Consider the following 12724-nt stretch of genomic DNA (forward strand, 5'->3'; position numbering starts at 1 on the left):
AGGTGTCGCACCCGTGCAGCAGAGAGCTGAAAGGAAGGTGTGTCTGTCTCAGTGGCCGCGCGGGGGAAAGGCTTGGAGTTGTAAGGAAATGGGAGGTGTCTCTGATGTTTATTTTTGCCTAGCAACCCACAGCCAACTGCTACCTCAGCTGCGGTCCACAGGCGCCTGTCTGCCTCCCCTTGTCCTAGCGACTGGAGGGCAGCGGTCACTCGGTGTCAGTGAATCAGGGAGGGCGTGCGTGGCCGAGATGGAGGTGGAAGGGCAGCCCCTTCCTTCGTCCATGCTTGGGTCACCAGGCTCAGCCGCAGTTCCTCCTCGGGGACTGACTTTCCGAGGTGACCCTCATACAACTAAGTTGTCTCCATGATAAACTGGGGAGAGGGGCTGGCTGGGCTACTGGGACTGGGACAGGGACAGGGATCGGGGTCCGGGCGGGGGCCAGGGGTGGGGGGTCGCAGTATTGTCTGGGAGCAGCCATTAGGAGCGGTGTTTAGGGGCGTGATGGAAGAGGGAGGGGTCTCTGCAGCAATTTCGGGAGGAGGCCGGCCGCGGTAGGTTGCGCGGTAGTGCCGGGAGGGGCGTCGCAGGGGCGAGGGGGACCCGGGTAGAGGGCAGATGGCCGCAGGGGAGGCACAGGGTGAGCCCGAGCCGCAGTTTTCCTGGGAGCTGAGGGCGGCTCTGCGGAAGATCGGAGGGGGTGGGACTCCCGGGGTGGCGGGTGGGGGTGGGGTGGCCGCCAGCCTGTGTGGCTGGGGCCGGGGGTGGGGTGGGGGGAGACTGGGGCGGGGCCTCGTCGGGGGCGGGGCTGGCCTTCTCGGGCGCGAGCCGCGGGGGCGAGCGTGTGTGCGAGTGTGCGCGGACGCGCGCGGGCCCGGGAGGAGGCTCCCGAGCGAGTGGGTCCCGGCGGCCGCAGCCCGCTCCCCGCGGCCCCGATGTGAGGGAGTCGGGGAGGCCAGCGGTGCGGCAGGGGAGGGCGAGGCATGTGCACGGGCCGGGGGGTACAGCAGCCGCCCGAGGACGAGGGGGACGGCGGCGGCGAGGAGGAGAGCGGGGGGCTCGCGGCGGCGGGTCCGGGCCGAGGGGATGCAGCGGACTGCGTGTGTCTGGCTGTAGCGGGAGCGAGGCGGCGACGAGGCGCGGGGGACCCGCGTGAGGGGCGACCAGGAGGCGGCGGCGGCGGCGAGGAGTAGCGGCGGGACCGGCGGCGAGGGCAGCACTGCCATGCACGTTCCTCTCCCGCGGCCATGTTAACCAGGAAACCTTCGGCCGCCGCTCCCGCCGCCTACCCGACCGGTAAGGGCCCCGGGACCCTGTCGGCGGCGTGGGGCGCGGGCTGTGCGCGTTGGTGCCCCGGGATCCCTGGACCCGGCGGGTTAAGCGAGGGCCATCCGGAGCGCGACCCCGCCGCTGCGCCTTCTCGGTGGCCCGCCCTCCCCTCCCCCGGCCCGGCGACGTGGGCTCCGGAGCTCCGGCCCAGCACTGCTCCCCGCCGGGTCGCGAACTTAACTTTGCAGCTGGCGGGTGCGCGCCGGGGAGCCGCGTCCCGACCCCCCTCGTTTCCCGCACGCCGCCGGCTTTTCCCGGGCCGGGTGTCTCCTTCCATCTTCTCCCTGGAAGAGGGGGTTCGCTGCCCACCGGGGCGGGGGCGGGGGGTCTGGGTGGCTCTCTTCCCCTACCCTGACCCTCTTTTGTCTCCTCCCGCGCGTGACTCCCAGGCCGAGGAGGGGACACCGCCGTTCGCCAGCTTCAGGCTTCCCCGGGGATCGGCGCGGGGGCTCCCCGAAGCGGAGTGGGGACCGGCCCGCCCTCCCCCATCGCCCTGCCTCCTCTCCGGGCCAGCAACGCTACCACTACAGCCCACACGGTGAGATCTGGCTTCGGGTGGGCGCCAGGCAGACCCCTGGCTTGTTGGGTTCCGACTGTGGGAAGAGAGGGCCGAATCTCCACGCCCCTGGCAGGGGCCTGTCCTCGACGCCGCCCTCTGCAACTTGGGCGAGCCCCGGGCTGCTGCCACAAAGGAGATTCGTGGCGTGGGCCCCTCGCTTCCCTCTGGTGCTCGCCCACCCCAGAGCTCCTTTTCCTGGGAACTTCCTTCTTGCGCCCCCTCCCCCTTTTTTCATCTCTGCTTCCCAGAGCTCCCTTCCCCCGACCCGGTAAACATCTACTCTCAACCCCAGGGGTAGTGGATATTTATAGAAACGTATGTGTTAGGGGACAGCTAGGCTACCCTGCCCGGAAAATCGATCCCCCAAAGAGCCTCCGAGGCCTGGCTCCAGCCAGCAGGGAGCACCCGCCAATTGTCCCCCGCGTGTGTAAGCATGTTTTATGAGAGCTACAGGTTTGAGCACAGCAGAAATTGTAATTAACATTAACAAAAATAAGAGCTACAGCAGTAGTCAAAACAAAACAACCGCCCCCCCACCCCCCACAGGATTCTCAACGTGGATATTGCTCAAAAGGAAAGACCGGGCTTTGCTTTGTAGGTGGCAAAGGAAGGGCACCTGACGAGGGCTGTGGTCCCTTGAGGCCCTGGAGAGAAGGAGAGTGGAGCCTGGGACTGGTAGCTGCAGAGACTGGCAAGCTGGATGTGACTTCAGTATGTACCTTTCCTCGGCTCCCAGTGATGGCCTTTGGATGGTGACCAGGAGCCTAGAGGAGGTGTGCGCTTGCAGAAGGTGATGGTTTTAAAGGTCTCTTTCTCAAAGGCTCTCTGGGAGCGTGAGCAAACTACGATGGTTTCTGTGTGAGGTTGCTTGCAGGGCACAGGATTTTGTGGCCAAGTGAAAGCTGGTTGTGAGCACCCACCCATGGTTTGTGGCCTTCAGGGAGCATCTCTGGGGGGTCATGTGTGACTGAAACTTGTTTCTCACAGGAGATGAGAAGGAAGTGGACTTTAGTTGTGCTGGAGACATATATGAGAGGTAGATAATTTCGTAGACATGTTTTGTTGTTCTCTATGGTTTTCTCGGTGGGTCTATCCTAAGGGCTGGACATTACACAGGATTAACTCATCTGGGTTGTACTGTTGCTGGGAGAGAGAGCCTGCAGTTAGTGGGATGTGATTGCCACAAGGGCATCCTAGAAAGGAACAACCGTTGACTTTAGAGGTTTGGATTTTCTGTGGTTTGGGCTGGTTTTGAGTCATCTGACAGTTTGGAAAATACAGCGTCCACCCCCACCCCACCCCCCGCGCCCCTCCCCCACCCCCTCATCCCTTCCCCCACCCCCATGTGTTGGTGTGATCACGTTACATGGGGTGAACTGGAAAAGAAATAACTCAGTTTGCCTCTGGTTTCCCAGTTTTTGTAAGGATGGACTTTGCCTGATGAGAACTTCTTTGTGGTTAAAATATGTCATGGAACGGGGTGAAGGAGAAGTTGTCACTAGCAGAATAGCCTGTGTGGCATCAGAAAAGAAAGGCCATGAAGGCGATTTCGGAATAGACGCCTGTGCTGTGACCTGCGTGTGACGTGGCTGTTTGTAGCTGAAGGGTGAACTTCAGCTGCTCTGCATCCTTAGATGCTCGGTTTGGAAAGTGAAGCTTTGTGTTTCAAATGTTAGTTTCGACTTGGTGTGTGTAGCCTTATAGGTTTCCCAGCTCGGGCATTAAGGAGCACAGGGTTTATCTGGCCACTCTGCTTGTTTACCTGAGGAGGCAGACTCCACAGGTTAACTGAGCTGTCAGGAGTCCAGAGGCAACTCAGATAAGTGCTACCGAGTCACACACTCTCCCGAGTCTTCATTTAATGTACTATTTGGGCCTCCTAGTTCTGGGAACCAGTATTAGCTTCATTATAAATACCAGAACCTTAGCAGATCCAGAGACCCAATATTCCACATTTTCAAAAGTGTTTATGTGTTTGTTTCTGGAGTAGTTACCCCTGGGAGGAACGGTGGAGGAATGACAGAGGGAGAAAGGGCAGGAAGAAGAATGAGCAGAGCAGGCCCTTTTTTCCCTTAAACAGATGACAGGATTATAAACTTTGGATTTTTCCATAATAGTTTGTTTGCTTCTTTCTTTCTTTCTTTCTTTCTTTCTTTCTTTCTTTCTTTCTTTCTTTCTTTCTTTCTTTCTTTCCTTTGTATGACATTTATTGTATACTATAGCAATTTAGTTTGGGTCACCTTGTCCTAAAAGTAAAACCAATAAATATCTCAATTCTCATTGGCTTTTTTTAAAAAAAATTAAAACTATATGGGAGATGATAAAATTTTTGAAAACTTTTCATTTCTACAGATTCCAAGATATTGGTATATATCCTCATAACTCTTAATGCTTAAATTATTCATCAGTGATTTTATATTTTAACCTCCACAGTTTTATTCCCACAACAGCGCACAACATTTCTAAGATGATTTGGGGAGGCTTTAAAACTTCCAGAAGTCTTAGCGCAAGGAGCATCTGTTGCTTGCCATTTTGGTATCGCAAGAGGGTGATGAAGGGCCGGACGTCTTAGCCTTTGTTGTCGGATAGAATTTTCAATACTAAAACATTGCCTGTCCTGAGGAGGGCCTTATGGGTCTCTCCACTTCAATGCCTGCATTCCTGGGGTGTCAGACCATTACCTTTAGTTAGTCTCAGCTGTAGTCTTGAATGTGACACATTGTGCTGCCTTAGCAAATGGGGCCAACCCATGGGCCAACCCATGGTCGCTGCCTTCAGGAGGTTGAGGTGAGAGTGAAGCGTTTTTCAGTGTTCTTATGTCTATGATCTGGTCCTGGTTTGTCTGGCCTTTCCGGGTGCCCCTCCTCCCTGGCCTCCATGTGTCAGTTTTGTGCATTTGATTTTGGCTCTGATTTCAGGGTCCTGCCCAAAGTCCTCCTCTTCCTGGAACCTTCAAGTAAATATCTTTAACTCCTGGAATGTGTAAGGCTCTGGGGTGTTGTTAAGATGTCTGCCTCAGGTACTTTTTAACCAGCTGTCCTTTGCCTCAGAGGCACAGTGAGATCTTGTGACTTGGGCCTCTTGGGATATTTCCCAACTCCCTCAGTGTTGGCTTCATGTTTTCTTTTGAAGATGCAAACACCGTCGCTGAAGAATGACTCCGAGAGACATTTCTTGATGTGTGTGCTTCTAGTCGGGAGATATTCATTAAATTCCCACTGTGTACCTGAGTTTATGTTGTCGAGGACTTAAAAATTAGAGGTGACCCTCACCTGTAATTTCTCAGCAGCCAGATAGATGGGTGTGATTTTTTTTGTCAAACCAGAGTGAAATGAAGCAGTGAATGGGCACTGTAAGTGTGTGTGGTGGGGGGAGGGGTAATTGAATAATCAGAGGATGTGAGAGCCCCGGGTTTTGAAGAATGAATAGGAATTTATCATATGAACAGTGGAAAGAAGGAGATTCAAAGTCTGAAAAGGGCAGTGGTCATAGTTGTCCCTGCTCAGGACTACACCAAACGCTTTCCACATGTAACCTCTCTAATCTCCCTAATAGCCCTAATGAGGTAGCTTGGGACCTTTTTACACACAAGGACACTGCAGTTCTGAGAGATTAAGTAAACAGCCCAGGGTCACACAGTGACTGGGGGTGCTGCATTCACTTTATGGGTGAAAATCTCTGGGCTCTTAGAAAACTGTTTCCATCAACAAGAGAGGGTGTGAAAATGCACAGGATGCCTGGGTCTTGGGAGTTCAGCCTTGTTTCCCTGAGATGGATAGGTCAGGCTTGGAAGGGCTCAGGCCAGATGTGTTCTTACTGCATGCATTGGCTCTGGTGGTGGAACGTAGCCATGGGCCACAAGAAAAGCAAGAGCAGTCTCAGACAGACACCGTGTGCATGCCAACTCTAGAAACACCATGGAGAAAGACTTGAAGAGTTTAGGCTCTGAAGCAGGGTGCATCTGGGCCTGGGTCTGCCTCTGCATGCATATCCACCTCAGTTGTCCCAGTGAAAACAAGCGGTGTACAGCAAAGTATAACTCTTAGAAAGGGCATGAGGGGTTGGACACAGGAGGCTTCATGATAGTGTGGGGAGGGTGCAGATTCTGAGAAGTGTTCCCAGGGGTACACTGTCAGGGATTCCCAGGTATTCACCCAGAGTAATTATTTGGAAAGATAAGGGATTTTTTTTTTTTTTGGTTTTCATCGTCGGTGCTTATTTGTTTGTTTTAACATTGGGATTATGATAACAAGAAAACATTTGGCTTTATAAAGAAAAGTAAGGAGTTTGTTTGAGTTGCCTGTGGGAGCAGAAACTCATTAGTAACTGAGCAGAAGGGCTTGAGTCCAGGAGGCAAGGATGGATAGGCGTGTCTGTAAGAGGAGACTGGGTAGGCTCCAGCCAATGAGGGGCACTCCTGACATGCCATCTGTGCTCAGCGCTGCCTAGGAAATGATTGGAGTGAAAGGGCAAGAGAACGGAAGCTTGGACCCACCTGTAAGCAAGGGGACATAGCAGATCCTGCATGGATACCGAGAGAGGGCAGCTGGAGAGAGACATGTGGACCAACTGATGGGCAACCTCTTTCACTTCTGGCCACTAACATATTTGAAAGCTTTGTTTTGTTTTGTTTTGTTTTGTTTTTGGATTATACAAAAAGTCATTATAATAACCTAAGCCGAAAAGTTTTATGGTGCTAGCATTTTAGGAATCTTTAAAAATCCCAAAGTTGATTTTTATCCTTCATGTGCTTCTTGAGTCGTAGAGCATAGATCTGGATGGTGTGTGTCTGTGTGTGTGGAGGGGCAGATCTGAAGTAACCCCCCTCTGGCCCCGAAGAGGCAGATTTCACATCCTGAGTCCTTTTCATTCCTGGTGTTTTAAAGACTGCAGAGGGAAGAGAGCTCAGAAATGAGTGGAGCTTTAGAAGAAACGCAGTGCATAGACTGCGGCACAGTGGAGCAGGGCAGCACCTAGCACTTCAGAGGCAGGTGGTGCCAGCACTGGCTTCCCCCACCCCAAGGTTAGCACTTGTTAGCAAGTTCTTGACTAAGAACCTGGGGAAAGGAAGGGAAGGACATATACGTTCTGCATTACCTTTTTATCTGTGCAAAGCTTTTGGGGGGGGGCATTTTGTGGGCTGCCTTGCTTTTGAAGTCGAAAAAGATACCACCTCCCTTAGTAGAACATACAGTCGCCTTGCATGAAGTATCATCTGTGGGTTCCGTAAAAAAATCGGCTGAAAGTCCCTCTGAGGAATAAAATTCTTGATTCTATAAAGTCATGGTCGCCAGTACTGACTTCCTTCTGTTTGAAAAGTAAGCAGAAAGTCTCACTCCATAGATGGTCAATATGCTTGCTCTTTGTCAGTTCAAAAAACAAAAACAAAAACAAAAAGTGGAGATCGTGTGATTTCATTTTATAATCCAGCTGCTCCCAAACCATTTCTTGAATTACCGTGCTAACCCACAGAGTACGTCTGTTCTGTCAGGGGTATGAATAACCCAAAACAGGGGACTTAACACTGAGGAACTAGGACTCATCTTATTTACTGTAAATTCCCGGTGGGCACAGTTCCCAGCACTTTGTAGCCTGTCCCTTACTAATACTGGTTGAAAGAGTCGGGTAGATTATGGTGACAAGTTGATTCTTTGAGGTCTCAAGTGAGAATCCACCAGCAGGCTGCTTGAAGGAAATCCCAAGTTGACTCAGGATGGGAAAAGGAGGGCTCTTCCTTTGCCCTGTCAAGTTTTGTTTAGATGAGACTATTCCAGGATGGCATATGTGCCAGAAATAGAAACGGCTACTTTGTATTCATCTTAGTTACTGTTTCCTTTGCTTTGAGTAAATACCTGGCAAGAATCAACTTAAAGGAGGAAGGGTTTATTTTGGCTGGCAAATTAAGGAGGGCTAGACTGTCACAGCATGAAGGCATGGTGGCAGGAACCTGAGGCAGCTGGTCACACTGCCTCTGTTGGCCGGAAGCGGATGGGGAAGCGTGATAGCATTTGGCTTGCTTTGCTCATCCAGTCTGGAACCCCAGCCCTTGGCAAAGTGAGGCCATGTATAGGTTGGAGCTAACCACCTCAGTTAACCCAATCTAGAAGCTCTTTAAGGGACAGGCGCAGAGGTTTGTCTCTTAGGTGATTCTAGATCCTGTGACAGTGGCAGTCTCAATGTCATATTATTCTGTGTTGGAAAGCTGAGTATTCCAGCAGCCTGTACAAATCCATGCATGGGTACTGAGCTGTGTACCAGAGGCCCCAAACTGAATGGCAGTTGCTCAGTTTGTTGGACAGAATGACCTTAACTGATTATAAAGTCACCAACACCCAGAAACTGTAAACAACAGGTTTGAAGTTCGCGAGATAACCAGGGCACACGTATCTATGTGAGACTCTGTCAATAGAAGCATATTTTGCTTGTTGCTATGTGTGCTCTCCTAGGTCAATGATAACTTCCAGGGAAGAAGGAAACACAATGTGTTTGAGGAGGAGATAAGTAAAAGAACACTGGACAAATGTGATTCCCCGTCCTCGTGTAAATCCAGAATGCCTAGATGCAGCGTGGAAGACACTGTGGTCTGGGCGTGGGCAGCAGGGTAAATGGGACTTGTTTGCACTTTGTTTCATTTCCAGATCAGATATGGCTCCAAACACCCGCCATGGGCCAGGCCTGTTATTAAACACTAGGTGCAGGATGGTAACATGAGTGCTTGATCCTTGCTCCAGGAAAACTTACTCCCAGGACCCGGGCTATGTAGGGCTGGCATTCCTGGGGGCTGTCCTGTGTATCCTAACCCTGCCCAGTCTACTTTTTTTTTTTTTTTTCTGTCTTGTCTATAACCAGCCTACTCATTCTCTGCTGGTGTATGCTCATGGGACGGCTTGGGTACACGTCGCTTTCCATGTAGTAAAACCAGTTGTGACTCTTGGTTCATGCCAAATTGGATATTGTAAAGATGGGACTGGGTTAACGGGGACTTTTCAAAAGTCATCCTTGGAGAGATGGGGCGCCTTCTTTCTGTTGATGCTTCTTGTCTGCATTCCAGATTGGCGGCGGTAAGCACACCATGAATGACCACCTCCACCTCAACAGCCACAGCCACGGACAGATCCAGGTTCAGCAGCTGTTCGAGGATAACAGTAACAAAAGGACAGTGCTCACAACACAGCCCAATGGGCTTACGACGGTGGGCAAGACGGGTTTACCTGGGGTGCCCGAGCGGCAGCTGGAGAGCATTCACCGACGGCAGGGCAGCTCCACCTCTCTGAAGTCCATGGAAGGCATGGGGAAGGTAAAAGCCACCCCCATGACGCCCGAACAAGCGATGAAGCAATACATGCAAAAACTCACAGCCTTCGAACATCATGAGATTTTTAGCTACCCTGAAATATACTTCTTGGGTCCAAATGCAAAGAAACGTCAAGGCATGACTGGTGGACCCAACAACGGTGGTTATGACGACGACCAGGGATCGTACGTGCAGGTGCCCCATGATCACGTGGCTTACAGGTACGAGGTCCTCAAGGTCATTGGGAAGGGGAGCTTTGGGCAGGTGGTCAAGGCCTATGACCACAAAGTCCACCAGCACGTGGCCCTGAAGATGGTGCGGAACGAGAAGCGCTTCCACCGGCAGGCGGCCGAGGAGATCCGGATCTTGGAACACCTACGGAAGCAGGACAAGGACAACACCATGAACGTCATCCACATGCTAGAGAACTTCACCTTCCGCAACCACATCTGCATGACGTTCGAGTTGCTGAGCATGAACCTCTATGAGCTCATCAAGAAGAATAAGTTTCAGGGCTTCAGCCTGCCTCTGGTGCGCAAGTTTGCCCATTCGATTCTGCAGTGCTTGGATGCTTTGCACAAGAACAGAATAATCCACTGTGACCTTAAGCCCGAGAACATTTTGTTAAAGCAGCAGGGTCGAAGCAGTATTAAAGTGATTGACTTTGGCTCCAGTTGTTACGAGCACCAACGCGTCTACACGTACATCCAGTCACGCTTTTACCGGGCACCGGAAGTGATCCTCGGAGCCAGGTATGGCATGCCCATAGACATGTGGAGCCTGGGTTGCATCCTCGCGGAACTTCTGACGGGTTACCCCCTCTTGCCTGGGGAGGATGAAGGGGACCAGCTGGCTTGTATGATCGAGCTTTTGGGCATGCCCTCTCAAAAACTCCTGGATGCTTCCAAACGAGCCAAAAATTTCGTGAGCTCAAAGGGTTACCCCCGGTACTGCACTGTTACGACTCTTTCAGATGGCTCTGTGGTCCTCAATGGAGGCCGATCCCGGAGAGGGAAACTAAGGGGTCCGCCAGAGAGCAGAGAGTGGGGGAACGCACTGAAGGGATGTGACGATCCTCTTTTCCTTGACTTCTTAAAACAGTGTTTAGAGTGGGATCCCGCGGTCCGCATGACCCCGGGCCAGGCTTTGCGGCACCCGTGGCTTAGGAGGCGCTTGCCCAAGCCTCCGACCGGGGAGAAGACAGCGCTGAAGAGGGTCACAGAGAGTACTGGTGCTATCACCTCCATTTCCAAGTTACCTCCACCCTCCAGTTCAGCTTCCAAGCTGAGGACTAACTTGGCACAGATGACAGATGCCAATGGGAATATTCAGCAGAGGACAGTGTTGCCAAAACTCGTTAGCTGAGCTCTAGTGCCCCTGATGCTGGCAATCTGAAGAGAGAGAAAAACAAACCGCGTTCTAGCTGAGCCTTACTGGGTTGAAAAAGTGTAGCGCAGACCTGTTTTTATTTGCTCAATAACTCGACTCATTTGTATCTTTTCAGCACTTGATGTAAGACTGTTTTGTTTTTATAAAATACATGGGGACAATGCTTTAAGTTTTTATACTTTCTGAAACTTTTTTTTTTCTTCCTTGTGTTTCTAAAAGTACTATGAGTCTTACTGTATTTAGTGTGGCAGAGAAATCACATTGGTGGCAGGCCATTGATTCTTCATGACTGCCACACATTTACAGATTGGTCAAACACATTCACTCTGTTTTCGTCCCACTCCCCGGCGAGGTGACCCCCTGAGGCCCTCCTCCTCTCTCCCGGCTCCAGGTTCACACGGAAGCAGCCCGCCTTGCCTCCATTTTTCATAAATTAATCTGGGTCAGAGTGGAGGAGGGAGAAGGGGGGCCGGGGTGAAATATCTCTTAAGGAAAACTGCACTTTCGAGATTTTCTTTCTTTCCTCACGGTCTGTTCAAATGATTACAAAATAGGATTGCCCGCTTTCAACTGCCCACTTAACATTCTGATGTGCTTAAGCCACGGAGCCGAGCCGCGTTTAGTGGATAAGTGGAGACTGAGATGTGTCCGTTCCTCCCGAGGCACACGCTGGGATGATGGCGGGCAGTCATAATCAGGAAGCCTTCTGGTTGTGGAATTGCTTTTGCACCTAATTTTAAGGACCCTCCCTCCCCCACAATGTTCCCTGCTGCCTTTTCTCATTTGCTCCTCTTCCACCAAACACATCTGTTGCCTGCATTTAGTCTGTCTTTTTGTCCATCCCAGACCGATAACACAGAGACATTTCAGCTGCCATTCTGTCTACAGTTTCGTACCCGTTTCCAAAAGAACATCGGCCTAGCTACCTAAGGTGGGGGTTTCCATAGTTCCAAAGAAGAGTTAGCGGACCGACTGGAGTCAGTTCACACTGCAGGTGCCACAGAGGTTCCCTTAGCCTGGGAAAGCATCAGCTCTTTGAAAGAAAAGGGGTTGAAAAGGGAGGAGAAATTCCAACGTCAAATTAAATGGCCTGACTTATTCTCTGATTCACTAGAAGAGCCACAGGAAACACACGATTCCTCTGTTGAATTGGACTTTCTTTTGAATCGCACTGAGTGTTTTTGTGGGGAATGACGCTTTACCTGAGAGAGTAACTGAGAGTTAGGTAAAAGAATATTTTCTTCTCTGAATAATAATTATTTTCACAGTGAAAATTTCAGTATTTTATCACTAATGTATGAACAGTGATATATATCAATTTCAAGGCACGTGGAAAGAATTTTTTTAGTATGTGCAATTTAATAGAGGAAGATTTCTGCCTGTTTGGACAATAGGTTTTGGATAGTAAAAATTAGGATAAATAATCTTTTATATGCACAGATATTATTGTATTGCCTGTAAATCGATTTACAAGTACTTAAAGCACGGTCCCCAGCGAGGCCAAGAAAGTTTCCGGTTAAGTTTTTTTAATTCTACGTTTTCTCTTACTTAAAAAAAAAGAAAAAAGAAAAAAAAAAAAAATAGAAAGTGTCATTTTGAATAAAACATTTTTCTTATCTTGAGGCTTTGCCAGTTGATGGTGGAAAAATATGCTCAGGAATTATTTCAAATATTTGCCAAAAATCAGTAATAAGATTAGCTTATTAATAAGTTAGTAATATCGCTGTTTGCTTTACTATTTAAGGATGTCATTGATAAATTAATTTGTACCCCTGTACTTAGCAATTATAGCTTATTTCCCCTAGTCAAATTCTTTAGCATACAATACACAGTTCTGTGTAATCTGTGAAGTGCAATAATATGTCAATAAGTTACATAATGATGCTCATGTGACAGCACCCCAATCAGTGGCTTAGAGGGCTTAAAAATGCTGTATTTATTTTTAAAACTTGGGCTTAAAGGCATGAGAAGTATGAAGAGTTGGTCTGGGGACTTTGTAAAGCTATGAGTCTCTTAACGATGGTTATTGTCTTTAGGTCATTAAAATAAAATTTTAAAAATGGACACTATTTCCCCTCCCCCCCCACCACGCTCCCTTCTTCTGTTCTCACTTGGTTGCCGCCTGAGCCTGAGTCTGACGTCACTCACTCCCCTAG

At 50.3% G+C, this 12724-nt stretch overlaps 1 protein-coding gene across 2 annotated transcripts; it reads left to right on the top strand.

The window, feature by feature from the left end:
* The first annotated feature begins 839 nt into the window (after nt 1-839).
* Nucleotides 840-12149, top strand: Dyrk2 (dual specificity tyrosine phosphorylation regulated kinase 2). Of its 2 annotated transcripts, none has more exons than XM_021204904.2 (3): nt 840-1293; nt 1716-1864; nt 8937-12149. In XM_021204904.2, exons 1-3 carry the CDS (start codon nt 1245-1247, stop codon nt 10542-10544), a joined length of 1806 nt encoding a protein of 601 aa, XP_021060563.1. In that variant the 5' UTR covers nt 840-1244; the 3' UTR covers nt 10545-12149. The 2 variants fall into 2 exon arrangements, with proteins under 2 accessions (XP_021060563.1, XP_029398158.1); XM_029542298.1 differs by lacking the exon at nt 840-1293 and adding an exon at nt 2484-2675 and having other exon boundaries at nt 1813-1864.
* The last annotated feature ends 575 nt before the right edge of the window (nt 12150-12724 follow it).

This window comes from Mus pahari, chromosome 9 (genome assembly GCF_900095145.1).
Source record: "Mus pahari chromosome 9, PAHARI_EIJ_v1.1, whole genome shotgun sequence".
Classification (NCBI taxonomy): Eukaryota; Metazoa; Chordata; class Mammalia; order Rodentia; family Muridae; genus Mus; species Mus pahari.